General features: G+C 37.6%; 1 protein-coding gene across 19 annotated transcripts in view; it reads left to right on the top strand.

Annotated features, from left to right (window-relative positions):
• FUBP1 (far upstream element binding protein 1) overlaps positions 1–26849 on the top strand; it is an 89678-nt gene that overhangs the window by 9276 nt on the left and 53553 nt on the right. For 2 of the 19 annotated variants that reach the window (XM_058658319.1, XM_058658354.1), the window contains exons 3-21: positions 31–69; positions 451–490; positions 826–878; positions 963–1034; positions 1153–1210; positions 4168–4330; positions 4425–4523; positions 4647–4748; positions 4989–5091; positions 5277–5377; positions 6619–6760; positions 10294–10454; positions 13190–13341; positions 13434–13513; positions 16041–16178; positions 17523–17597; positions 22367–22426; positions 22507–22652; positions 25201–25246. In XM_058658319.1, coding sequence (XP_058514302.1) covers positions 31–69; positions 451–490; positions 826–878; positions 963–1034; positions 1153–1210; positions 4168–4330; positions 4425–4523; positions 4647–4748; positions 4989–5091; positions 5277–5377; positions 6619–6760; positions 10294–10454; positions 13190–13341; positions 13434–13513; positions 16041–16178; positions 17523–17597; positions 22367–22426; positions 22507–22652; positions 25201–25246 — 1830 coding nt within the window. Of the gene's footprint in view, positions 1–30; positions 70–450; positions 491–825; positions 879–962; positions 1035–1152; positions 1211–4167; positions 4331–4424; positions 4524–4646; positions 4749–4988; positions 5092–5276; positions 5378–6618; positions 6761–10293; positions 10455–13189; positions 13342–13433; positions 13514–16040; positions 16179–17522; positions 17598–22366; positions 22427–22506; positions 22653–22893; positions 23415–25200; positions 25247–26135; positions 26820–26849 lie in introns of those variants that run through there. The other 17 variants (XR_009244494.1, XM_058658344.1, XM_058658338.1 and 14 more) reach the window with 17 other exon arrangements.

Below are 26849 nucleotides of genomic sequence, written 5' to 3'. Positions count from 1 at the left end.
AAAAAAAATAAAAGACTCTTAATTTTGCAGATCAGCCAGATGCTAAGAAAGTTGCTCCTCAAAATGACTGTAAGTATCTATTTTAATCAGTTGGAAATTAAATTAACTAAATTTTTATGTGTTTTGTTCCTGATTTGGTAGTTATTGTTTAAGTTAGTTGGTCTGTGAACAGCCTTTAGACATATCTGAATTTCTTGGCAAATTGATATCTCTATATAATAGAGATTGTACAGTTTTATGTCATCTTTCCTTGTACCACTTGGGGAAATGAAAGTGGTTTTATATACATAATGTGTTTGACCTTTTCCTGACTTTCTCACTGTTAGTGCTGATTTAAGTGTTCTCCAAGATGTTGTCTGGGCTTCAGGGATTGCTTAGAGAATTTTATACAGTTTTATTGTTAAATATGTAAGTAACTTAAATTTTGAATGTTCATTTTATTTTTGGTAGCTTTTGGAACACAGTTACCACCGATGCATCAGCAGCAAAGGTATTGTCAAAGCTCCTGAAAAAGTCCTTCAAGCTTGGGGTAACTCTTTGTATAGAACTGTGCTGCATATGTGTCTGCACTTTTTTGTTGTATGTGTGATTTGTTTTTCTCTTCATAAAAGAATATTGGAGTAATGATTTTTCTTTTTGAGTTAAATTTGTAATTTAGATGGTTAGGTGGAATTTGCCGCGTTTTAGAAATACGGTAAATTATGTTAACATGTGTCATAGATTCTTGGTCTATCCCTTTAGGAGACATAGACTTCTGTTTGTATTAACAGTTTTATATACACAAACTATCTTTGAAGTGAACTGTTAGTTTCTGTTATTTCTCAGCAGGTCTGTTATGACGGAAGAATACAAAGTTCCAGATGGAATGGTTGGCTTTAGTAAGTAACCTTTTTAAAAAATTTTTGAAAACATATCCAAGCATAATCTTTCCACAAATAATTTTCCTTTTGTTCTTTTTATAGTAATTGGCAGAGGAGGTGAACAGATATCACGCATACAGCAAGAATCTGGATGCAAAATACAGATCGCCCCTGGTAATGTTACCTCGTTTGTATTTTCCAACTGTTAGTGATAACGGAGCTCAGTTGTGCTGGTTTTGACCATTTTTTTGTTTTGTTTTGTTTTTGTGTGTGTGTGTGTTTTTAATGATAGATAGTGGTGGCCTACCAGAAAGATCTTGTATGTTGACTGGAACACCCGAATCAGTCCAGTAAGTACATCTTTCTTAAAAATTTGCACTGTTATCTCTCTGCCTACTTTCCCAGAGTTCTCTAACTTATTTAAAATTTATGCCTCATGTGTTTGTTGGAAATCATTTCATCTCAACAGAAACCTCTGGAACACAAATTCTGTTTCTCCGTGTGTGTGAGAGAGAGAGAGAATGAATTTGTTTGAAAGGCAGTTAGGGAAAAGCAGAGGGAGCGCTTAAATCCATCTGTTCAGGTCTGAGCCAGACTGCAGTGGAGCCCAGAGCCTCTTCTGGGCTTCCCACATGGGTACAAGAGCCCAAGCACTTTAGGCAGTCTTTTGCTTTCCCACATTGTTAGCAGGAAGCTGGATCAGAAGTGGAGCAGCTCAGACTTGAACCAGCACCCAGATGGGATGCTGGGTTTACAGGCAGCAGCTTAACTCACAACAGCGGGCCCTTCTCTGATTTCTTTTCAACAAAATTCTTTAGAGAGGTGACTGTATTTGCCATATTATCTGCTTATTTGATTTTCTGTTAAACTCACACTAGACTTTTATTCTGATGATTACATAGACATTTCTCTTTCCAGAGTGAAACCACTGCACCATTCAACCTCTCAGCAGTGCTTATCAATGGCCAGTCCATTTTAAAATATTTTATTTATGTGACTTTGGGACATATTGACCACTCTTTCTGATTGCCCTGCCTTAACCTTCTTGGCCTGTCAACATGCAAGTACCCCAGAATTTAGTTACAAAATACCTACATGTAGTCATTGGATCACTAACTATATTTAATCTGTTCTCATTATGCAAAGGGTTTTTTTTTATGCTACATGCTTTGTATGTTCTTACATTTTTATTTTCAGCCTCATTCTTCTCACCTCATTATCTCCACTGAAATGTGCATTAAACATTTGTTTATTTGAAAAGAGAAGGGAAGTGCTTTCATTTCCCGGTTCACTTCCCAAAGAGTTACAGTGGCCAGGGCTGGGCAGTGCTAAAGCCAAATACTTAAATAAAGGATGCTGATAGCACAAACGGCAGCTTAACACACTATAGCATTAACATTGTCCCTGTAATTCTGGATCATTAAAAACCCTTCATTTTCATCTTAATCCTCAAGTTACTTGTTTATCCCTCTCATTTGTTTCATGTCATTTATGTTTTTCAATATTGTTTCTCACATTGCCCCCATTGCTTAAGCAGTTTTTGGCCATGTTTCTTTTGTCAACTTACTCAAAATCCAATTTCTTCATACCTTCTGTACTGTAAGTCTGTGATACCATTTACCTGTATTATCACAGTATGTTTGTTTTACCTTATATTACAGTAGACTTCTTGTGATGGTGTAATAATGATACGTTCTACAAAGTAAATGGAGAGCAGGCGTTTAGCCTGGTACTTGAAACCCCTTTGTCCCACATCAGAGTACCAGGGTTTCTCTTCTTGGCTCTTGATCCTGATTCCTGTTCTGTTACTGCTCACCCTGAAAGACAGTGGTGTTGGGAGTCTACCACCCATGCAGGACATCAGATTTGCATTTTCAGCTTTAGCTATAGCCTAGTAATAGCATTAGAGGTGTTTAGGGAGTGAAGCAATAGATGGGAGCTATCTTGCTATGTCTGAAGTTGTTACTTATTGTATGAACATAAACCAATCATACATACCCTGGCTTTTGTTCAGTACTGTAACCCAGTTTACCAAGTACCTGGCAAATCATTTTTTTAAGATTTATTTGTTTTTATTAGAAAGGCAGATATACAGAGAGGAGGAGAGACAGAAAGATCTTCCGTCCAATGATTCACTCCCTAAGTGACCATAACGGCCGGTACTGCGCCGATCCAAAGCCAGGAGCTCCTCCGGGTCTCTCAAACCCTTGGGTGCAGGGTCCCAAGGCTTTGGGTCGTCCTCAACTGCTTTCCCAGGCCACAAGCAGGAGGCTGGATGGGAGATGGGGGCCGCCGGGATTAGAACCAGCGACCATATGGGATTCCAGCACTTGCAAGGCGAGGACTTTAGCCACTAGGTCACTGCGCCAGGCCCAAGGGGGTGGTTTTAAAATGTACATAGATCTTTTATTTTTCAGTTCTTCTATATATCAGCTTAGTTCTGAAGCTATCATTACAGTGCTGTTTCTTGAAACAAATTTTTCTCAAGTATATACAAAGAAAATTTGCATGGTCTCAGTCTTGGTAACCCTTAATAGTATTTTGTTTTAGATAATGGGCAGCATTGGTTTTTGGGGTTTTTTGTTTTTGTTTGTTTTTAAGATTTTTTTTTTTTCTTTTACTGCAAAGTCACACAGAAATAAAGAGAAAAAGAGAAAGATCTTCCATCTTCTGGTTCACTCCCCCAAATGCCTGCAGTGGCTGGAGCTAAGCTGATCTGAAATAGGAGCCAGGAGCTTCTTTTGTTTCCCCACACAGGTGCAGGGTTCCAAGCCTTTGGGCCGCCTTCTACTGCTTTCCTAGGCCACAAGTAGGGAGCTGGAAAGGGAAGTGGAGCAGCCGGAATATGAACTACTACCCATATGGGACCCTAGTGCGTGCAAGGTAGCCACTAGGCTACCAAGCTGGGTATGGGAAACATTGTTAAAAACATGGGTATCTGGATCCTATATGGGTACCGGTTTGTGTTCCACCTGTGCCCATCCAGCTCCCTGCTTATGACCTCAGAAAGCAGAGGGTGGCACAAATTCTTGAGCTCCCGCACACATGTCAGAGACCCAGAGTCACTAAGGTCTTGACCTTGGACCAGCGCAGCCCTTGCCTTTGTAATCATTTGGAAAGTGAATCAGTGCTAAGTTCTTTCTGTGTAAAAAATCTGCTTTTCAAATAAGAAAAAATTTAAGGGAATTTTTAGAAAGTTCACTGAATTGTGGAGGAGGAGTGCTTGATTCTGATGTTTTGTAGTTTTGTGTTTGGGTAAATTTGTGTACCATGATACTTGATTATTTTAATATTATTTTACTAACAGGTCAGCAAAGCGATTATTGGACCAGATTGTCGAAAAAGGAAGACCAACCCCTGGCTTTCATCATGGTGATGGACCAGGAAATGCAGTTCAGGAAATCATGATTCCAGCTAGCAAGGCAGGATTAGTTATTGGAAAGGGAGGAGAGACTATTAAACAACTTCAGGTATTGTACCTGTAAAAGTATTGCTGTGCATCTATGTTGAAGCCAGTTTTGTTAATCCTTTCTCATTCATACATACAATATTTTGTGATAACAGGAACGAGCTGGAGTTAAAATGGTTATGATTCAAGATGGACCTCAAAACACTGGTGCTGACAAACCCCTTAGGATTACAGGAGATCCATACAAAGTTCAGGTAAAGTTACCTTTATATTGCTTAAAGAAGGAGCTTGGCTTGGATGGTGGTAGAGAAAAAGTTGGATGAACAATTAAGATGTTTTAAAGCCTGTTTTCTAATTTGGCTAACTTTCTATTTCAGCAAGCCAAGGAAATGGTGTTGGAGTTAATACGTGATCAAGGTGGTTTCAGAGAAGTTCGAAATGAGTATGGGTCAAGAATAGGAGGAAATGAAGGGATAGACGTAAGTAAAAGTACTCTGAATTACTACATGTTAATATTTAAACATAACACTGTTTTTAATTTTGTTTTTCTTACTCATGTAAGGCTATATAACATTTGTGCTTATGCTTTGTTCACTTTCCTATAATTGTTTGCTGTGTTAATCATTTATTATAAATGTAGCATCGTGCATACTTTGCAGTTAGAGGCAGATTATACTTTTGGAAAATGGCTTTTTTAATGCTTAATCTTGTTTGTGAAGGTCCCCATTCCAAGATTTGCTGTTGGCATTGTAATAGGAAGGAATGGAGAGATGATCAAAAAAATACAAAATGATGCTGGTGTTCGGATTCAGTTCAAGCCAGGTAAGTAAATTTTGGGTTTTTTCCACCCCTCTGTACATGGTTTTTATTATTTATATAATACAATAGAGCATCAATGCTGAATAGCATGATTATGTAGTAAATATTGTTTAATCTTGTTAGTGGCAACAAGTTCTGACACCTACATGTTAAATGTTTCATTAATTCAATGTGTTTTTGTTTTGAAGATGATGGAACAACACCTGATAGAATAGCACAAATAACAGGACCTCCAGACCGATGTCAACATGCTGCAGAAATTATTACAGATCTTCTTCGAAGTGTTCAGGTTGTACAGAAAATAAGTACTGGCATATGAATAAGTAGTGCCATAACATGATAAGTTATGATAAGTTATGATAAGTTAGTGCCATGATAAGTAGTGCCATAACACTACCTGAAGTAGTGTTGGAGTGGGTATTGTGCATGCAGCAGGGTTAAGCTGCCTCTTGGAACTTGTACATTTCGTGTTCTTCAAGTTCTAGGTATTTTGCTTCTGATCTGACTTCCTACTAATGTTCCTATGGGGCCGTAGATAGTAATTCAAGTACTTGAGTTGCTTCTGTCCGAACTGGGAGACCCTGAACAGAGTTCTCGGATCTGGACTTGAGGCTTTGGGTTGGCCCAGTGCATGAAAAGATGTGTCACTCACTCTGTCTTAAGCACTTCACCCCTTTGTATTTATATCAGTAATTTTGGTAATGTTTTGTTAATGACTCATTTAAATTGCCTCAAGGTAGGCATGTTTGAGCTGGAGGAAGGGGCGGGACAAGGGTCCCACGCTAATCATGCCAACATTAAAATATATATATATAATATATATGTATAATGTATATTTGATCACTGCTTGATAATTGCTTAGGTTATATTTGAAGTCATTCCTAAATTTATGGTCCAATAATATATGAGTTGGAAAAAATAATTCTAATTTTGGTTATGGAATGTTTGTTTAGGTTTTTGATGATGCTGATGATGGCAGCAGATTTACAGAGATATGGAGAGACAAAAAGATATTCTAGCCACTAGTTCTTCCTCAGGTGGCTGGAATGGCCACACCTTAGCCAATCAGGAACCAGGAGCTCCTTCTGGATCTCCCACTTGAGTACAGGATCCCAAGGCTTTGGGCCAATTGGATCTATTTTTTTGCTCTTTGTCTTCTTTCATTTTTTTTCTTAAGGTATTTATTTTACCTAAAGAAGAGCTAAAGAAGCAGGGCTGAGGGAGAGGGAGACAAAGATCTCCATCCTCTGGTTCACTTTCCAAGTGGCTACAACAGCCAGAGCTGATCTGATGCCAAGCTGGGAGCCAGGAGCTCTCACTGGGTCTCCCACACAGGTGCAGGGTGCCAAGACTCCGTACTAAGGCTCCTCTGCTGCGTTCCCAGGCCATAAGCAAGGAGCTGGATTGGGACCAAGATTAGAACCGAACATCTGGAATGTTGGTACCTCAGGTGGAAGATCGGTGTGCTATACCATCACACTGACCCAGGAAGGTTTCTTTCCTGGATGATTTTCTTCCTTTTCTCCCTAGGCTGGTAATCCTGGTGGACCTGGACCTGGTGGCCGAGGAAGAGGTAGAGGGCAAGGCAACTGGAATATGGGACCACCTGGTGGACTACAAGAATTTAATTTCATTGTGCCAACTGGAAAAACTGGATTAATAATAGGAAAGGGTAATGTATTTTAAACTCTTAGTGTTATATTGCTAATTTTTCTGGACACTTTTTCCAAATGGCAATAATTATACTTTGGCTGTATTTATGTTGATGTTTGCCATATCAAACAGTATGTTCTTACAAGAGCAGAATTTGAGGAAATTCTTCTCTTCGAAACTGGTATCGATGAGTTACTAGTGGAAGAAACTTTCCTTTAGATCTGAAGAAGTGGTTTAATGTTTCTTTAGATTTTTTTGTGAATCATACTTTTTAAATTGAATGTTTTTACGTGTTAAATGCAAACATTTCAGTTGTTTACAAACGCCAGTTATCCAAACCAATTATTTTGGTAAATTTTAATACATATTGAAGCTATATATGAACATAATGGAAAAAAGCCTGAGTATATTTTAATAAAAGCCTGGATTGTTTCATATGATTTAATAGAATAGATGGAATATTGAATAGGATATCACCACAGTTTTGTTTTTTTTTTTTATTAATTATTTTGCATTATGTGACAGTTTCATAGGCTCTGAGAATCCCCCCACCTCTCCCCACGCCCCCCCCCCCGTGGATTCCTCCACCTTCATACAGTATTACAGTTCAAATTCAATCAAGATTCTTTTCTTGCAAACATATACCGAGCATAGAGTCCAGCTACTTATTGTCCAGATGGGTTGAACAGTTTCTTGGGGAGACCATTTCTGGTCCGAAGTTAGAGCTGGTAGAATATCATCCCAGTCAATTAAGAGTCCCAATATAACATCAACAGCAATTTGCAACATTATGGAATTGACATGGTTTTGAGTAACCGGTATGTTAAAAAAAAAAAAAGTCCTAACCACAACCTATGATTAGCTCATTGACATTTCAATTTTAGTTTATATACAGGACCGACTGCTATATATCTTAATATGGCTATCAGGTACCATTCAGCTGTCTCGTGTCTATTTCATTTTAGTATTTAGCCATTTGTTGTGTTGAAGTATAATTTTGCTGATCTTGGCAGATTTTAGGATAATCTAGACTGGCTTGTAACTGTAACAAGACATTTGTTGACAATTAAGGTGCAGAACATTTTTTGGGGGGGGGGGTGTGCAGGGAAGTCCTCAGCACCATGGTGAGGAGTGACTAATCTTTGTGTCCCACCCAGCGAGGCATGAGCCAATCCACGCCAGCTCTTTCCTGTCAGATTCCAAGCTCTACTTTCTCTTTTTTGTCTATTTATTTTAGGTTTTTTTAGGTTTTTTTAGTTTGTATGATTGTTTGGTATGAGGGGTTTTCGAAGCGATCCTGATGGTCATTGCGAGGGAGAATGGGGGTCCAGAGGTGGAGCCAGGCTCGGACCAGAGAAAGCTCTCCTCCCTGGTCCCGAAGGACGTTTATTGTTCTTCTGTTTCTGTGGACCGCTCAGGGCTTCTGGTTGTCTTTCCGATGACGTTGGTTTCTGCATGGTAGTGTTTGGACTTCTTCCTTCCCCTGCGGAAGCTCCGGTTGGGGGTTGGTGACCTCAGAGTACTTGGCCTCCGAGGGCATCCAATTCCCTGTGGCCTTCTTGGCAGTTGGGATATAGTCCTTGTTGCTCGTATTAATAGTTTGTGGTGAAGGTCTGGGAGTCTTCATGGTTGGTATCCAAGCTTCCTCCTTACCACCTGCTCTACTCTGGAGTGCCCCCCTGCTCCACACACATGACCTCCTGTTAAGAGGTTGTCAGGATCGCACCTGATTCCCCCCTCATGCATTGGTATAGTAGTTTTACTATTGTTTAGTGCCGCTTTGAGTCTGTTGTCTATGAATTACCAGATTTGATCTTGATAAGCTGTATTGTACTTTTTCCTGTTTTTATGGTCCTGAGAGACTTCCCTGCACTCCCCCCCATTACGGATTAACCTAGCGTATTGAGGGTATACTAGGTTTTACAGTTTTTCGATGTAGATCTTAAGTATTCTGACATTAATTGTTGGTTTATAGATTATATCACATTATCTTATTGCATTGGATACAGGTTGTTAGAGATTGCACTAATATTACAATATACAGGTACTATCTTCCAAGTTGTCATCTTTTCATCTCAGATTAAGGCAAACATGTGGTATTTAACCTTTTGGGATTGGTTCATTTCTCTTAGCGTGATGGATTCCAGTCAGGGCCATTTGACCACAAAGAACTGCATTTCGTTTTTTTTAATAGCTGAGTAGTATTCCAGAGTAGATGAAACATAGCTTTCTTTTTATTATTATTATTATTATTATTATTATTATTATTATTATTATTATTATTATTATTAGAAAGTCGGATATACATAGAGGAGGAGAGACAGAGGAAGATCTTCCGTCCGATGATTCACTCCCCAAGTGAGCCGCAACGGGTTGGTGCGTGCCGATCCAAAGCCGGGAACCTGGAACCTCTTCCGGGTCTCCCACGCGGGTGCAGGGTCCCAAAGCTTTGGGCCGTCCTCGACTGCTTTCCCAGGCCACAAGCAGGGAGCTGGATGGGAAGTGGAGCTGCCAGGATTAGAACCGGCGCCCATATGGGATCCCGGGGCTTTCAAGGCGAGGACTTTAGCCGCTAGGCCACGCCGCCGGGCCCTAAACATAGCTTTCTTATCCAGTCTTCTATTGATGGGCATTTTGGCTGCTTCCAGGTTTTTGCGATTGTAGATTGTGCTGCTATGAACATAGGCGTGCATGTTGGTTTCTTGTGTAGGAGATGTTTTGGATATATCCCTAGGAGTGCTATTGCTGGATCATATGGTATGTTGATTTTCAGTTGTTTGAGTATTCGCCAAACTGATTTCCATAGAGGCTGTACAAGTCTGCAGTCCCACCAGCAGTGGAGAAGGGTTCCCTTTTCCCCACATCCTCGCCAGCAATTGTTGGTGGTATTATGTATGTGTGCCATCCTTACTGGAGTTAGGTGGTACCTCATTGTTGTCTTCATTTGGATTTCCCTTATTGCCAGGGAACTTGAGCATTTTTTCATATGCTTGTTTGCCATTTGGGTTTGTTCTTTTGTGAAATGTCTGCCCATTTCCCGTGCCCATTTCTTCAGCAGTTTGTTTGTTCTGGTGTTTTGGTTTCTCTGGAGATCTTTGTATATTCTGGAGATCAGCCCTCTGTCTCCTATGTAGTGTGCAAAGATCTTCTCCCATTCTGTAGGTTGTTTTTTTACTTTGTTGATTGTTTCTCTAGCTGTACAGAAGCTTCTTAGTTTGATGAGGTCCCAATTGTTTATTTTGGTCTCAATTTCTAGTGCTTTTGGAGTCCTTTTTAGGAAGTCAGGGCCTAGTCCTAAGTGTTGCAGTGTGTTTCCAACATTTTCTTCCAAAAATTTGAAGGTTTCTGGATGTAGGTTTAGGTCTTTTATCGTTTTAGATTTGATCTTAGTGTATGGTGAGAGATGTGGGTCTATCATTTTGTTTCTGCAGGCTATCAACCATTGTCCCAACAGCATTTATTGAACAGACCTTTTTTTTTTAAATGGTTGTCTAACCGTTTCTTAATAGTGTTACATCTTTGAGTTTAAAGAAATTACACTTACTATTTTAGGAGGTGAAACTATAAAAAGCATAAGCCAACAGTCTGGGGCACGAATAGAACTTCAGAGAAATCCTCCACCTAATGCAGATCCTAATATGAAGTTATTTACAATCCGCGGCACTCCACAGCAAATTGACTATGCTCGGCAACTCATAGAAGAAAAGATTGGTGTGAGTAAGCTTTAAACTTCTAATTAGTAACTTAAGTGGTTAAATTAGACATTAATTCAAATGCGCTGTATTTTTGGTTTCCTAGTTTGAGATGCATGACGTAGTAAATATTAGAGAAAAGATACTGCATTTAAAATAACTTAAATAGATTTATTGTGACATGTGCAAAGAATCACCTGATATTTGGGTGGGACCAGGTAAGAGAATTTAGTATGTATTGAAGGCTAATTATACCCAGCTCTGGTAAAAGCAGAAAACAATCAGATACATCCCCCTACTCTAGAATGGATAAAATTCAAGCTTTTAGACTGTTTTTCAGTGTAAAAGGCTTCCTGAACTTAATATATAGTCCTGATTTTTTTAATGTCTGGAATAGAACAAGGAAGCAGTTTTATAAAAGTATAGCAAAGTTTGTAATGGTTTTTTGTGAAGAAGTGAATAACAATCTGGGAGTGCTGTGTTTGTTTTTACCACATTTGTGGTTCACGGAGACAAATGACAGCTTGTTTTAGAGAAACAATTTGATATAGTGGTTCAAGGTGTGCCCATTACAATCTGGATGCTTAATTTCAAATCTGTGTAGAGGGTAGGGAACCTTTTGTTTACCTAGGGCCATTTGAAGCCTTAACCTTCACGGATCATGCAAAATTGCCAACTTAAAAAATAGACGGTTAGAGATATTTTTGAATTTTGACTCTGACCTGCTGTTGTCTTGATAAAGGCAGGGTGGAAGATTAATAGGAATGTCTAAGAATAGGTATTGGGAGCAGCAGTTAAAACCACCACTTTGGATGCCCATCTCTCATGTTGAAATTCATTATTTTGTCCCAGTTGCTGTTTCCTACTGGTGTGCACCCTGCAAGGCAGCAGCTGATGACTCCAGTTCTTGGGTTCTTGCCATGCGCTTGGGAGACCGAATTGAATGCTAAGCTCCTGGTTCAGTCTAGTCCTGTGTTGTTTCAGGCATTTGATGAGTGAGCTAGGAGTTGGAAGGTCTAGATCACCTCTTTCTCAGGTTCAAAATGAAAAAGGATGCCTGCCACATAGCCCTATGTAACACCTAAAATGTTGGAAACTATAAAGCATTGCTGTGTTTTCAGCGTAGCTATGTCCTTATTCAGAAAGGATGGATAATGTGAGGAATGACTGCAGTTGGAGACCTTAAAAGCAAGTTATGAGGGTCCAGCGCAGTAACCTAGTGGCTAACAGTCCTTATCTTGTACATGCCATGGTCCCATATGGGTGCTGCTTCCTACCCAGCTCCCTGCTTGGGGCCTATTAAACCAGTAGAGGATGGCCCAGGGCCTTGGGACCCTCCCTGCACCCGTGTGTGAGACCCCAAGAAAGTTCCTGGCTACTGGCTCCAGATCTGCTCAAGTTTAGCCATTGGCAGCCACTTGAGGAGTATACCAATGGATGGAAGATTTTCCTGTCTTTCTTCTTGTCTATATGTTAATTTCCAATAAAAATAAATACATCTTTTTTTAAAAGGAAGTTAATGAAAGGGACTTTAAAGAACATGAAGCCTTTTTTTTTCTTATTTTGTTTTGAAAAAATTGATAAATAATTTTTTTTCTGAAATCTGACATTTAAAGTTGACCATGTGCAAGTTTTATTAGGATAGTTTGGTCTAAGACTTGGCCCATTGGCTTATTAAAAAGAAAAGTATTACTAATTTTGGGGTAGTGTGAAAATCAGGCATTCTGATTGCTGGATAAAGTGTCAAAATTTTTCTTGCTGTTAGTAGAATTATGGCAAAAGGTAACAAGGACATTATGTTAAATTGTGTGAATAGGATTTTCATGACGGCAAGATTGTAAAGCAATTTTTTTTTTAAAGATTTATTCTTTTTTTTTTTTTTTTTTTTTTAAGATTTATTCATTTTATTACAGCCAGATGTACACAGAGGAGGAGAGACAGAGAGGAAGATCTTCAGTCCGATGATTCACTCCCCATGTGAGCTGCAATGGGCCGGTGCTGCGCCGATCCGAAGCCGGGAACCTGGAACCTCTTCCGGGTCTCCCACGCAGGTGCAGTGTCCCAATGCATTGGGCCGTGCTCGACTGCTTTCCCAGGCCACAAGCAGGGAGCTGGATGGGAAGTGGAGCTGCCGGGATTAGAACCGGCGCCCATATGGGATCCCGGGGCTTTCAAGGCGAGGACTTTAGCCGCTAGGCCACGCCGCCGGGCCCTGTAAAGCAATTTTTAGAAAAAAGTGTTAACTTACATAAAGGTAGACTAACACTCACTCACGAACTCCCCAAATGCCTGAAACAGCCAGGCTGAAGTCCGGTCTCCCACCTAGAAGGCGGGGACCCAGCTATATGAGGGATCCTGTGCTTTCAGCATGTGCAGTGTTGGAAGCTGGAAATGAGAGGTGAGCCTAGAGTCAGACCCGAGACATTAAGGTAAGGTGGACCTGTCCTAAGTGCTCCAACTGCCCTTCCAGGGAGGCTAACTAGTTTGAGAAACAGTTTTTACGAGTGAAGTAATAAGGATCTGATAACTGATTCACATGATAGAAAGGAGAAATGAATAGTAAAGATAAGAATTATGGAAGGAAAAGGAAACTGAAGAAAGTATATTGATTTGCATTATTTGTTACTGTGAATAATTTTATTGGATTTTGCATGTCAGTAATGTGACAAGATAGTTTTTGATACACTTTGTCATTGTGAAGTGGCAGAAATAGGAGATTATTTGGCCTTTGAATTTTTGTGTTACATTTTTTGTAGGGCCCAGTAAATCCTCTAGGGCCTCCTGTACCCCATGGGCCCCATGGTGTCCCAGGCCCCCACGGGCCTCCTGGGCCTCCAGGGCCTGGAGCCCCAATGGGACCGTACAATCCTGCACCTTATAATCCAGGACCACCTGGCCCAGCTCCTCAGTAAGTATTGGAATTGGTCTGGAATTCCTCTCCCCAGCCCCCAAGGATTTTAGCTTTTAGTAAATTGTATTTTAATGTTGATTTTTTTTCAGTGGTCCTCCTGCGCCTTACGCTCCCCAAGGGTGGGGAAATGCGTATCCACACTGGCAGCAACAAGCTCCCCCTGATCCAGGTAAAAGATGCTTAGCATTTGTATTGTCTTCTGTTTGCTTACCGCCCAGTTATATTATTGAATTTTCTATTACTCCGCCTGTGTATGCCTGAGTATTTTGCTTTGCTTTCCAACTATTAAGCACTGCTTTTATAATGGTGTGTTAAAACTTGTATTTATTATCCATTTACAGAACTATTTTGTGCCTAAAGTTGGTGTTCTCCACTGAATTGATAAACATAGTGCTAAAACCCAAAATAAGTACTGTTTTAAGAGTAACAGTGATGTCAGATACAGTGTCAATTTCTAACATTAAAAAACAAGTTTGTACTTACTTATATATAAATTGTGAAGTTCTATCAGTGTTAAAATGCTGAGCAATGATTTCCCAGATTTCCAAGTGGTCGGTACTCCTGATAGGACAACTAAATGCTTTAGTAAAAATCAGACCTATATTTTGATAACTGTGTATTTTGTACTCTTTAGTTTTCTTTGCATCTTGGTCAAAGTAGTATTCCTTGAAAGCAAATCAACATTGATTTATGATCCTTTCTTCTTACCTGCTACCTGCCTTTTAGGTTTCTTTGGAATAGTTTCAAGGAAGGTATAAGAATTCTTTTAAATGAATTATTCTGAATTTTAAGCATTTTGGTATTGAAATGTGGTCCTGTATTATAATATACTTTAATTTCATAGGAAGTTTGCTCTTTGGACTATTATAACACAGCAGTCACAAATAACTATAACTTCCTCTCATTCAAGAAACAACTTGAGAATCGTGTTAGCACCTGGGTATGCAAAGACGAGTATGTATAGCAGAAGAATGCTGTCAGCGTAAGCAGTGCTGTCATAGAGGAGCTCCCAGAATGCAGAAGAAACATCAGATCTGATTTTTAACCTCTTAAGAATGAAAGGGCTTTTCTTCTTGTAAGCTAATTAGTATTGGCATGATTAAGCAGAAGAATCGTAATTAAAAAATGGAAACATTTAAGGGATGTTATGTATAGAGTAGCTTGGTTACATCAGCATTATACTGCTGAGCGTTGTTGGTAATAGGTAGCATGGTTGAGAAAAATTGTAGAATAAAAAATGTTCTGTGAATCATTCAGCTTCCTAGTTGGACTTAATGGTGAAGTTGCTGCTGTAAAATCTTTTCAATTAATGTGACTTCCTACGTTGCATTGGATGGATAAGTAGCCTGCTTGAGTTAAAAGTATGTAGTAGTTGGCAGAAGGTTACAGAAGCTCTGGTTAGACGCTAGTTATATTAGACTTCAATTTATGTAGTACTTTATTATTGATTGCTTCCAAACCAAGATCTTTTTATTAAAAATGACAGGCATTACAGGTTCATATGATTTAGAATTTAATTTCAGAATAAGCAAAGCAGCCTTAAGTCGCTCCTCCTACTACTAATTAGTTTGCATATCAAGCAAGTTTTTGAACCACTCTTTCTCTATAAAAGGCCTAATTTTTTTTTTATCCCAGTACTGTATCAGTGAAATGTTTATTAGTGCCACAGTTAAGTTTATATGTTTGCATCATAGAAAAGCAGTTTGCTGAGCAATGAGTAAGACTGAAGAGTGACCTAATAGCGCATTAGTGTTTTCTGAGAATCTTTGGTTCTTTTTTTCCCCCACAGACATCACCCCATGTGTTGCTACTGTTCAGGATAAAGGCTAAGCAGATGTTCTATACAGATAATACAGATTCTCACCAAAGAAATTGTGTTATTCTTAGAGAAGCAGATCTAGCTCTAGTATCATGATAGTCCTGCTATGAAAAAATAAAGTCGAAATAGAATTTCTGGTTTCTCTTCAAACGTCAGTTGATTTTTAGGAGGGGATGAAAGTAAAGAGAAGTGACGAGGAAGAATGACATGACCAAAGACTTAGGCTTGAGCACGGAGACTCAGGAAAAGTAAAAGCAGTTTGTGGGCATAAGTGTATATTAGAGAACAAGAGGACTTGAGTTTAGAATGGAAAGGATAAGCGAAGGGGTCCAGATGACCAAAGATGTATTTAAACTTTGACCACTCTTTTAAACATAATAACAAATCAAAGGAGAATATCCAGGTAGGGCAGTGGCATCAAGTTTTTGACAGTCACTGAAATAGAATGAGTGCTATAAAATGTCCTTGTCTTCATTGAAAATAATAAATTGATTTTTAGACAAGTGTTTGTTTTATAGTTAGTGCCTAGAATCTTCTCCATAGTTATCTATCCTATCGTATAAACCTCTTGTGTTTAAAATGATGCTAGTTTAGAAAAATGAGGTTGTGAGATGGTTTAAGAAAAAACATTGGTTTTTTTTTATTCATATCTTGGTTCTGTCATTTAATAGTTTTGTAACCCAGGAAAGTCTCTTAAATCTGTTTTCAGTAATAAAAGTTAGTGATGACAATGAACAATATTTGAATTTTTTTGTTATATTTGGTGCATAGTTAATTTGGGGAGGACGTGGCATCTGTATGCTTGGCAGCTTTTGTGTGTATTAGAGATTATGGAGTTTAGGGACAAACCTTGAACTTGTATTTATGTTAATTCTAGCCAAGGCAGGAACGGATCCAAATTCAGCAGCTTGGGCTGCTTATTATGCTCACTATTACCAACAACAAGCACAACCGCCACCTGCAGCTCCTGCAGGTGCTCCAGCTACAACCCAAACTAACGGACAAGGTAACTGGGGTAACTATAAAGAATTTTTTGTTATTATCCCTTATACGTTATCATTATTTTGAGGAACAATTGTTTATTAGCTGTAGACACAGTGTCCCATTATTCTTAAATATGCCTGTGTGTTTCTACAAAGCAACCATCATACAGTCTGTCAGATCAAGTTTGAACATCTTTGCTGTCTTCGGTGAACAGTAATTTCTCTTCTGATCTGTGATTCCATCTGGTACATTGTATTTAGTTGTCAAGTTCATTAAGTCTTACAGTCTGAAAAATTCTTTGATCTCTTTCTTGTCACAAATGGTGCAGTTAATGTCAACCTCGGTCTGTGTACGTATTTCCCTGACCAAGAAATTGTCATTATTTGGCAGGAGAAACTAAGAAATGATGCTATACCCCTTAATATGTTACATTTGGGAATTAAAAAATTTTGACGTTTTCCAACCCTGGAGAGAATAACTTAATTACTTAGAGGGGTGTGCACTAGGTTTCTCTACCACAGTATCACCATTTTTCTCTGTGAAAGTAATATTTTCCAGGGCATTATACTAAGATTATGCCATTATCCTGTTCTCTGTTGATAACTCCAACCTGATTGAGCTGCCACTGTGACGGTGATTATTTCTTTCCATTATTTTGCATTTATTGCTGCTATTTTACTGTAATAAGAATATTTTCACTTCATCCTGTGTATTCCTTATTTGTATGGATTTCTGTTTTGTTTTAAACTTTTATTTTTCATAATCTGATTTTTCTAGAGTTGACCAGGCAGGAGTATCTTCAAGATGACTCCTGTATCCTTTAAAAATGCCTGTCATCCTTACTGCCTGGCATAATAGCATGTTTATTTTCTGACTTCTGGGCTACAGCCCTGGTAGCAGCCATTTCTTCAAGCATCCTTGGTGTCCTTTATGTACCGAATGGTATTTAGAAACAAAGCTAAAAATATTCATTACAAATGCTTCTGCCTGCTCTCATAAAAACACCTTGTTTTTTTTTAAGAATATGTATATTTTAAAACCTTGAGTTAATATGTTCTGTAGTTGTGTTCTAAAACTTAAAAAGTCTTCCCAGCCGTTTTATCTTGGTAATTAGTAATAGTGAAAAATCTGATAAATTCAATGTATTTCCTTGACATCAGTATACTGAAGTGCTCTTCTGTTCACCACATGTTTACATACTCCCACCATCCTGTCTTCGGCACAATCAGGAATGTCATTGCCACACACCACCTTTTTCTTAACACTCTGCCATAGAGCAGGCCTCTGGCAGTTTTTCTACCGAAACAACTAAAGCAAAGGCCCAAAATTGCCTTTTTAAAACAGTAATCTATTTTTCTTTTTTCCCTTCAACAAGGAGATCAGCAGAATCCAGCTCCAGCTGGTCAGGTTGATTATACAAAGGCTTGGGAAGAATACTACAAAAAAATGGGTATGTTGTATATATTTTTAAAGTTACATGTTTGATTAAACTGAACACTTAATAGTTACACTTTAGGATGTTGAAGGTTTGGGGAAAGAAACAGTGACTATGGCGCACTTATTCAAAGAGAATGAGGGGAGGAAATAGTTTGAAATGACTGGGCTTTGCATTTGTCCTTTAGTAATTTAAGTTAGAAATCTCGCCATGGACATAATGTGACATTGTTTTCATACTTTTCTCAAACAGTTACTAGTCTAAATACATAATCTAAATGACAAGTGGTTTTAGTATTGCTTTTGATGCAAACTAAGCATGAAATGAAATTAGCAACTTAAATAACGTTTGCATATATGAATGGAAAAATTCACCCAGAACAGCTGTATTTATTCAGCAACTGTAGAACATGCAATGCATACTATATGCCAAAGCATTTGATGCTGAGAAAGCAGTTATGGATACAACAACCAGGAACTCTGGCATCTGTTTATTTTATGCTAATGGATAGTCATTCTTAAGTAATTTCCGAAGGTATTACTACAAACAACTAAAGGAGAAGAACTGAATGTTCACTGATGATTCACATGAACACATTGGAAACACTGTGGTTAGAACAGAATTGAACTTCCAAGAGATACTTAAGTTCAAGCTTCCTAGATTTGCCAATTTTTAATTGGAAAAATTTACAAAGAGAAGAAGATGGAGAGAGATCTTCCACCTACTGATTTATTCCCCGATGGTCACAAAGGCTAGAGCTAAGCCAGTGCAGAGCCAGGAACTAGGAGTTTCTTCGGGGTCTCTCATATGGGTGCAGGGTCTCAAGACTTTGGGCCATCCTCTGTTTTCCCAGACCACAAGCAAGGAGCTGGATGGGAAGTGAAGCAGCTGAGGCATTAATGGGCACCGACTCATATGGGATGTCCGCTCTTGCAGGCAGAGGATTAGCCAGTTGAGCTATCATGCCAACCCCTAGGTTGGTCTTTTAAGGACCGAACGGAACCCAACTTAGTGATAGAGAAAGGAAAAAAACATGATTATTACTTATTAGATTGAGTTTATTCCTGATAACAAATCTGTTATTAGTTTTTGTGACTCGGCTTATCTCAGGCCAGTGTGCCACAAGTGAAAATCTGTGAAGGAAAATTTGAAACTCATACTGTATTCTAGTTACAGGGATTACAAGATGTATAAGTTTACTGTTTAGCTTTCTCATATTTTATATGCCCAAAATGAGTGATTGTATTGAATTCTGATTTTTATTGTTAAACATAAACATTATACTTTATCCCTTGCCACTAATGTTGTTGGTTTTTGTTTTCTCAATTTTTTATTATCCTTCTGACAACTGTTCTACAATCTCTTGGAGATACTGTACTGGACTGTTTAAGTCCTCCTGGGAAAAGGTGATGTGGAAATGACAGTGTTGTACTGAAGATTTTTATCTCCCAAGCATCTTTTTCTGGTGTGTCTTTTCTGTGGTACTACAATGAACATGTTAATTCTGTAATTGAAGTGGATTGGCTTCTTTGTTCCATTTCTTACATGTGAATATATATAATATATACATTTTTTTTCATTTAAAAAATGTGAGGTAGAGAGCTCCCATCCACCAGGTCACTCCCCAAGAGCCCCTACCAGCTGCATCTGCACCAAGTTAAAGCTGGTTGTTGGGAACTCAGTCCACAGCTCTCGTGTGGGTGGCAGGAATGCAGTCACTTAAACCATCAATGCTGTGTCAGATTCCGCATATTTAGTAGGAAACTGGGAGTTGGGTATCAAGTACAGATACCCAGAGTATAAAATTTTAAGTACTTTAATTTTCTCTCAGGATCTTTTCACAATAACCACAAACTGTAAACCATAAGATTAATATAGTTCAGTCTTCAAATTTAATTGTGGGGAAAAAAAAATGGAGTGATGATGAAATAAAGTATGTCACCAAAGCCATGTCCTTAAGTGGCAGGATTGGGATTTCCTAGTGGTCCAGATTGCCTGATTCTTCAAACATGTCAGAATGGCACATGTAATTCCAATTTTCCTATTGGGACACACTTAATCATTTGTTTCTTTTGACAGGTTTGGTTTCCAAGATTAGTTTTGTCTTGAGACAATTAAAAGATAAAGGAGCTGAGGGAACAGTGTTGTTAAAGATTACCATGGCTTCCATTGTGGGCAGATAAAACTACTTCAAATTTCAGCTGCTCCCCTTCTAGTCTAACTCCCTGCTAATGTGCTTGGGAAAGCAGCAGCAGATGGCAAGGTGCTTGGGCCCCTAGCACATTTATGTGGATCAGGTTGCAGGCTCCTGGGTTTGACCTGGGCCAACCCCAACTAATGCAGCGTTTTGTGGAGTAAGAGAGCAGATGGAAGTTTCTCCTTCTCTATCTACTTCTACCTTTCAGAGTATTTTAAAAATCAGTGAGTGTCATAGAAGGTTAAAGAAGGAGGTTTGCATTATATAAGTAAAGATAGCAATGTGAGGGTAGGTATCTTTGAAGCTAAATAAAAGGATTTTTTTTATTAGGTAAAGATGCTTAAAATGAAGGTTTAAATTAAGGAGAGGTCATTTAATGTTCAGAGGAGATCCTAAGACATTTTGGAAAATTTGACTTAAAGAAGGGCCCTAGATGTATCATGTCACACATAGTCTTGTAAGCTATAATAAATGCATGATGTTAAGCTTTGTGGGGAAAAACAGAATAGTGCCTGTGAACCCCAGAACAAGTCATTTAGGTTGAGTGAAAGTAAAATGGAACTTCATACACTATTAAGCTGTATATAAAGGTGAATGTTCTACTAACCTGTAGACCAGCTCTCCAGCATCAAATAGTAACTGAAGAGGAATGCGGGTAATAAGAAGGGAAATCCATGCCCATTGGGGCAAAGAGGAGACTAAAGGGAAGGGCCAAGGCCAGAGGAGATTAGATAGGAGTTGTTTGTCAAACTGAATCATTGTCATTTAGATTGGAAGGGTTTAAGGCTGGAAAGCTAAGTGTTCATAGTTAACCAAATATTTTTCTTGGAGGCTAACATTTACTTAGAGACAGTTGAATTTTTAAAGGAGCTTTTTTGAGTCAGACGTGTTAACTTCCTATGGTCCTTCTAGGATGAATCTTACAGTGAGGTTTAGATCCTTTTGTAAATCTGAAATTGTTGATATCTTAACCAAGTTTTATTACAGGTGTGTGATTTGTAGTCTTCCAGGCTGTTGCGATTTTGTTAACATTATGATGTCTGGTTATTAGAGTGTTTTCTGAGTATAGAAGCCTCTTTGAGATATGATTGAGTCTCAAAAGGTGAAAGTGCTAGGATCCACTTCTGAGGATTTTTATTCATGTCATGACCAGATTTGTGGTGACAGATAGCAATTGTATCTGTGCTTTAATAAACTGACCTGAAGGAAAGTAGCTGAATATGGAAAAAATGTTTTTTTTTTAAAGAGCCAGCGCCTAAATGGGGTGCCAGTGCTTACAGGTGAGGATTAGCTTGGGAAGCCACTGCACCAGCTCCAATAAATTCTTCATGTTTTTTTATTTAATTTTTTGTTGGAAAGTCAGATTTATAGAGAGGAGATGGGAAGAAAGATCTTCCATACACTGATTCACTCCCAAAGTAGCCACAACAGCAGGAGCCGAGCCAGTCTGAAGCCAGGAGCTTCTTCCGGATCTACCATGCTGGTGCAGGGTCCAAGGCTTTGGGCCGGCCTGGTCTGCTGTCCCAGGCCTCAGGAAGGGAGCTAGATGAGAAGTGGAGCAGCCAGGGCACAAACCAGTGCCCATATGGGATCTCTCACGTGTAAGGCGAGAGTTTAACCCAAATTCACAATTTTTTTTTCTGCAAGCTTTCTCTTAAGTGTCTTACGTATAAATATATTTGTTGTGCAAGAACCATTTCAAAGAAAGTTGCACATTTTTTTCTCTAAATTCACTCAGTCATTTCAATATGCAGGCACTGTTTAAATATCTGAAATTCTGGAGAAATTGTCTTAATTCAAAGCCCATTCAAAATTCAGGCGTTGCATTGGGTTATTATGACTTACTAATTCAGAAAAGTTATCCCAGGTAAAAATAGATAAACATACTCATGAATATACTTGGAGATAACACTCTGAGAAATAGATCACTGGGTAGTTTTGATAATTGTACAGATGCCTTATACAAACTTAGATGGTTTTTTTTTTTTACTATGCACCAACTGTGTAATCTGTGCCATCATTGAGTTCCATTTTTGCTCCTAACCTTATGCTCTGCATGACTACAGTTTATATAGGTTACTAATTATGAAAAATACTTGATCTTAAACTTTTAGTCTAATGATCTTTTTAAGCACTACCAACCCACCATTTTCTTTTTTTAACTCTTTTGATGACTGTGTTTTAACTATGAGAAATATTAAAATTATTCATACAGGTAGGAGACTGCAAAAGCAGTAGATTTTTCCCTTATCCTCTGCTCATATTCAGACAGAACCATCTTTCAAATTTAGAATTTTATTTATTAGCTAAAATAGAGTTAAAGGATTATGGCTATGTTAATTTCTTCCTTCATTAAAGCTATGTGTATTTTGGTGAGCTTTTGGTGGTAGTTATATGCTAAAATGGTAATGATCAGTGTAAGTAAAAAGAAAGAACTTTTTCTCTTTTTAATTTCAGGGTGGTTTTCTGACACTAGAATTTAGAGTGAAGAGGGTCAGCAGTTCTGACTCGCTGTGCTTTTTGTCTTTATAACCTGTACTTACAAGTGGATGTAATGTTGTATTAAAATTTAGGGGGTTTTTTTTAGGTCAACAAGGGCAGACACAAGATTATTCAAAGGCTTGGGAGGAATATTACAAGAAGCAAGGTATTGTTTTTATTAGAAATGAGTTTATTTTGGGCTTTTAATTGTGGTTACAGCAGCAAAATTGTTGTGTTTTCTTAAAGGTCAAGCAGTTCCTGCTCCTACTGGTGCTCCACCAGGTGGCCAGCCAGATTATAGTGCAGCCTGGGCCGAGTACTATAGACAACAGGCAGCCTACTATGCCCAGACCAGTCCCCAGGGAATGCCACAGCACCCTCCAGCACCTCAGGTATACTAAATTCAGTGATTTGTTTGCTTCCATTCCAATCATGTTTTCTGCATGTTTACCATATGTCTGGGAGTATGTTTGTCTTTAGATTCATTATCTGGACAAGGATAAATGACTAAATGAAGTACTATGGTATTGTTGTTTGGGTTGTGTGTTTGTTTTTTAGTAATACTTTCTGGCATCTGAGTGCTGAATATTTCTACAATGCCATTGATTTTAAAAATAAATTTTCTTCCCCCAGGGATTTGCAAATCATGCAAGAAGCCACCACCATTTATATTAACCAGTTTTTCTTTCTTAAAGGATTCACTCCTGAATTAGCTCCATTTAAAGGATTTTCTTTAACTTTTTGTGTATTTCTTATGTATCTCTTCTGCACAGGGCCAATAATAAGAAGTGGACAATACAGTATTTGCTTCATTGTGTGGGGGAAAAAAACCTTTGTTAAATATATGGATGCAGACGACTTGATGAAGATCTTAATTTTGTTTTTGGTTTCAAATAGTGGTTTTTTTTTTTCTTTTTTTTTTTTTTTTTCCAAAAATGTACAAAATATCTATCACTACTGATAGGAGGTTAATATTTCTGTGTAGAAATGAAAATGGTTTGTTTTTAGTATTTAGTGTAGATGTACACATTCCAGCAAATGTATTTGCAACTATTATGTGGTCAATGCTTTGTGATATAAATGTACTTTTTCAATGTATACTTTCACTTTTAAAATGCCTGTTTTGTGCTTTACAATAAATGATATGAAACCTCCTGTGTCGGTAAGTTGGATATGTGGGTAAAAGATTCATAATTTCTTAGCAATGATAAAATAAGATACATAAACACAAATATATAAGCTTTCCCCATGAAGTAATTGAGTTTTAAACACTGCCATGTTTTTTCCCCTTGCAGTATAGTGATAGGTTGGAGACTCTTTTCCATTTATTATATTTGGCTGTTTCAGCACAAGTAATCCTGGTATCTTCATTTTTTTTCCTTCTGTTTGGTTAAAAACTGCATGTGTGTACAGTGATCTTTTGGCATACTTTCATTGCATTAACAGTGAAATTTCCTTTTTTATACATGACCACTGTTTCAGATATGTACTGCTGCTATAACAGTTAACCTTTCTGTTCTGAATTTGATAATTACTTGATTTTCAAGACTTGTTTCAGCATATAACTATTTTTAAACAGTTTTCAGATAGTAAATGAGTAGTCTGATTTCTTCATGTAAAGCAATTCTTTCAATGTATATAATATTAGTGTGTTTCTTTCTAAATTTAGGGTAGAAAAGTGTCTAGTATGCAGAGTTATAGCTACATTGCATCTGCCATTGAAACATAATTGGGGTATGGAAACGGTGAAGCCTTTTCTTTTTTTCTTTTTTCCTTTTTGCAGTTTAGATAAGCTTTGTTTTGTAAATGCACAAGTCCAGTCATTGAATCGACTTAATTTTTTTATGTACTTGAAATCATTTATTACTCTTTAACACTCATGCTGAAGTTCTGGTATTTTGTTGAAATCCATTGTTTTACTCTTTGCATATTTGTTGGCTCTTTGCATATTAATATATTAGACTACATGCAAATACAGTCTGTCTTGCCATTGTCTGTTGAAGTGCAGGTTTGATCCAGCCAGTATAGAACTAGCTCTGTAGGGGTGAGGAGGACTGTGCTGTGTATCATCCTTGATTGTGTTCCTTCAAGGAGCATTGCACTGTAAGTACATCAGAATGACAAATTGATGAACTGCAACAGTATCTTTTTGTCAATGTTCCACATAATGCAAATGCCATACTTTGTTTGAATATTATGTTGGAATACAGTGCTGATATCTTGGAAAACCATAATTGCTTCTTAACATAGAGTAATACATAGTTCTGTATTTTTTTTTAAGTGAGCTTAATGGGTAAGTATTTTTTTTTATGTGCTTTAGCTATAGCTAAAGAAAACTGATCATTAACAGTTAAATATTACTGGTGCTCCTAAAATACTGTTTTTCAGCGTAAAATATGCATATCTTATACTAATATGAAAGACTTGAAATGTATGAGACAGAAATGATTTTCTCTTGCAAATGACCAGCAGTATAACACTTTTAACACCATAAAAATACTGTCATTCATGAGGGAGCACCATTTGTTTTGATTATGGTTTAAAGCAAGATGTACAACAACATAAATGTTGAGATTATTTGCAGGGTGGAAAAAAGCAGTACAGTTCATTGTAGATGTTTTGAAATGTTTTGGATTGTTTATTCATCTAGAATGACTTCCCTTACCCTTATTTAGATGTGAAAATGTAGTTCTAGTTTGAAATTTAATAGTTAAGGATTTACCTGTTAACTTAAAGAATAGGGTATTGATGTGAATAATTTCAGTCTGCATGATACTGTTGTATAGATAATCTTTTAGGACAGTGGTGCATTTGTTAGTTAAACTAGATAGTTCAGTTGGATTCAGTCATTACTCACAAATTGGAGGCTGTTGATTTTGATTCATTTAAGGTTTAAAATCTTTATTAATTGCAAACAGTGCAATTATTTATACTTCACAGTGCCTTCCCAGACCTTCCACCTTAGGTTCTGCTGCAAAAGCAACAGGTAAGCACAACCTAAGGACATATCTAAATAAATATTTCAGTACATTAATGTTGTCCCTGTGAGGTTTTTGTGGTTGTGTATTCAGAAGCAATCTGCTACTGCTTCCCCACAATGTACTTTGTTACTGATGCTACCATTGTAGTGGAAAGTCTGTAAGTTGTGCAAGCAGCTGTTTACATTTCTGGGTAATGTTTTTCACTTTAATTTTTTATTAAAAACAAAAGAATGAGTGGATTGCTGCTATAAATGAGCCTACATCCAAACTTTTTTGCATTTTTCCCCCAAATATAGAAATGTCACAACTGAAAAAGGACAGTTACATAGCTTTCAAGATTTAGGAAATCACTTGGTCAGAAACTTCAACAGCCTTCACAATCTGTTATATGAATAATAGGACATTTTATTTGCCCTCCAAAGCTATGATTTTGTTTGTTTATCCTTGAACTGTAGTAATTCAGTAAAGATACTGGGTGTCAGCTTTCTCATGGTTTTATCTTCAACTCAGTTTTCATACATGTTGAAAAAGGAAAAATTATAAGGAATACTGGCAGTATGATGTAAAGGCATGTGCATCAGGTGCATCAGTGAAATGTTAACTGTATAGCAAATAACCTTTCATAATCTAGCAGCCAATATTTTTCAAATTTATAATATTTTAGTAACTGACACTGTATTTATTTTAATTTTTTTTTGCCAGTTTAAAATGTTTGTGTGTTCTTCTAGATGATTTTAACTGGTACATATTTTGAGTTAAGATGACTGTATTAAAGCAGCATCATATCAGTTTTGTTTATAAGATTTCTAAAATGTGCTGATCCTTTTAAAACTCCTGCTTATCTCTGCAACAAAGAAAAATATTCAAAAATACTGCCTTCATTTTCACACACAGTGCTGAAGATGCTGCAAGCACCAAATCATAGCTCATAAAATCAGGTCCTGAGATAGTTACCCATAAAGAGGAATCCTTTGAGTGTATGCCATTGGTGAGCCGATGAGCATGGACCATAGAAGGGCTCAATGTAGAAGGTAAAAATGGCACATCATAATTGAGAAGTATGAAATGTGTTCCCATACATATATGGTGTAGGGTGTAATGTACCTTTTTTTGATCACTTTCATTTTACAATGCTATTCACTTAATCTTAAATGTTCCATGAACTGTGAAATTTCTTAAGTTGTGTAGTTTTACTGCACCACATTTATGTGTACGTGTGTTTTTAATAGTCATTGCTAGATGTGTTAAGATTTGATGGATAGAGAGAGACTCTTTGAACCTTAAAAGCCTTTCAAGTTTTGGGTAGTTGTAGTTTGCATTTTTATAAAAGAATATATACATGAATGCTAATAGATACTGGAACATTGTTTCTATCTCATGAGAAATTTTTTCATTTCTTACCATAAGCCTTCACTGGTATGTAAGCATTTTTTTAAATGATGCTAATCTTGATCTTAAAAGAAATGCAAAGCAGAAAAGGTGAGCCACTTGATTTAAATGCAGTGGATGTTGAGAGTGTTAGAAACAATGTTTAGTTTAGATCGTTTTTATTTAGCACTTAAACATTGACAGTGTTTTTTTTTTAAGATATCTGGTGATAGTTCTGTG

Source organism: Ochotona princeps, chromosome 2 (genome assembly GCF_030435755.1).
Source record: "Ochotona princeps isolate mOchPri1 chromosome 2, mOchPri1.hap1, whole genome shotgun sequence".
Lineage (NCBI taxonomy): Eukaryota > Metazoa > Chordata > Mammalia > Lagomorpha > Ochotonidae > Ochotona > Ochotona princeps.
The sequence above is the reverse complement of the archived record's forward strand: the minus strand, read 5'-3'. Positions and strand labels throughout refer to the sequence as shown.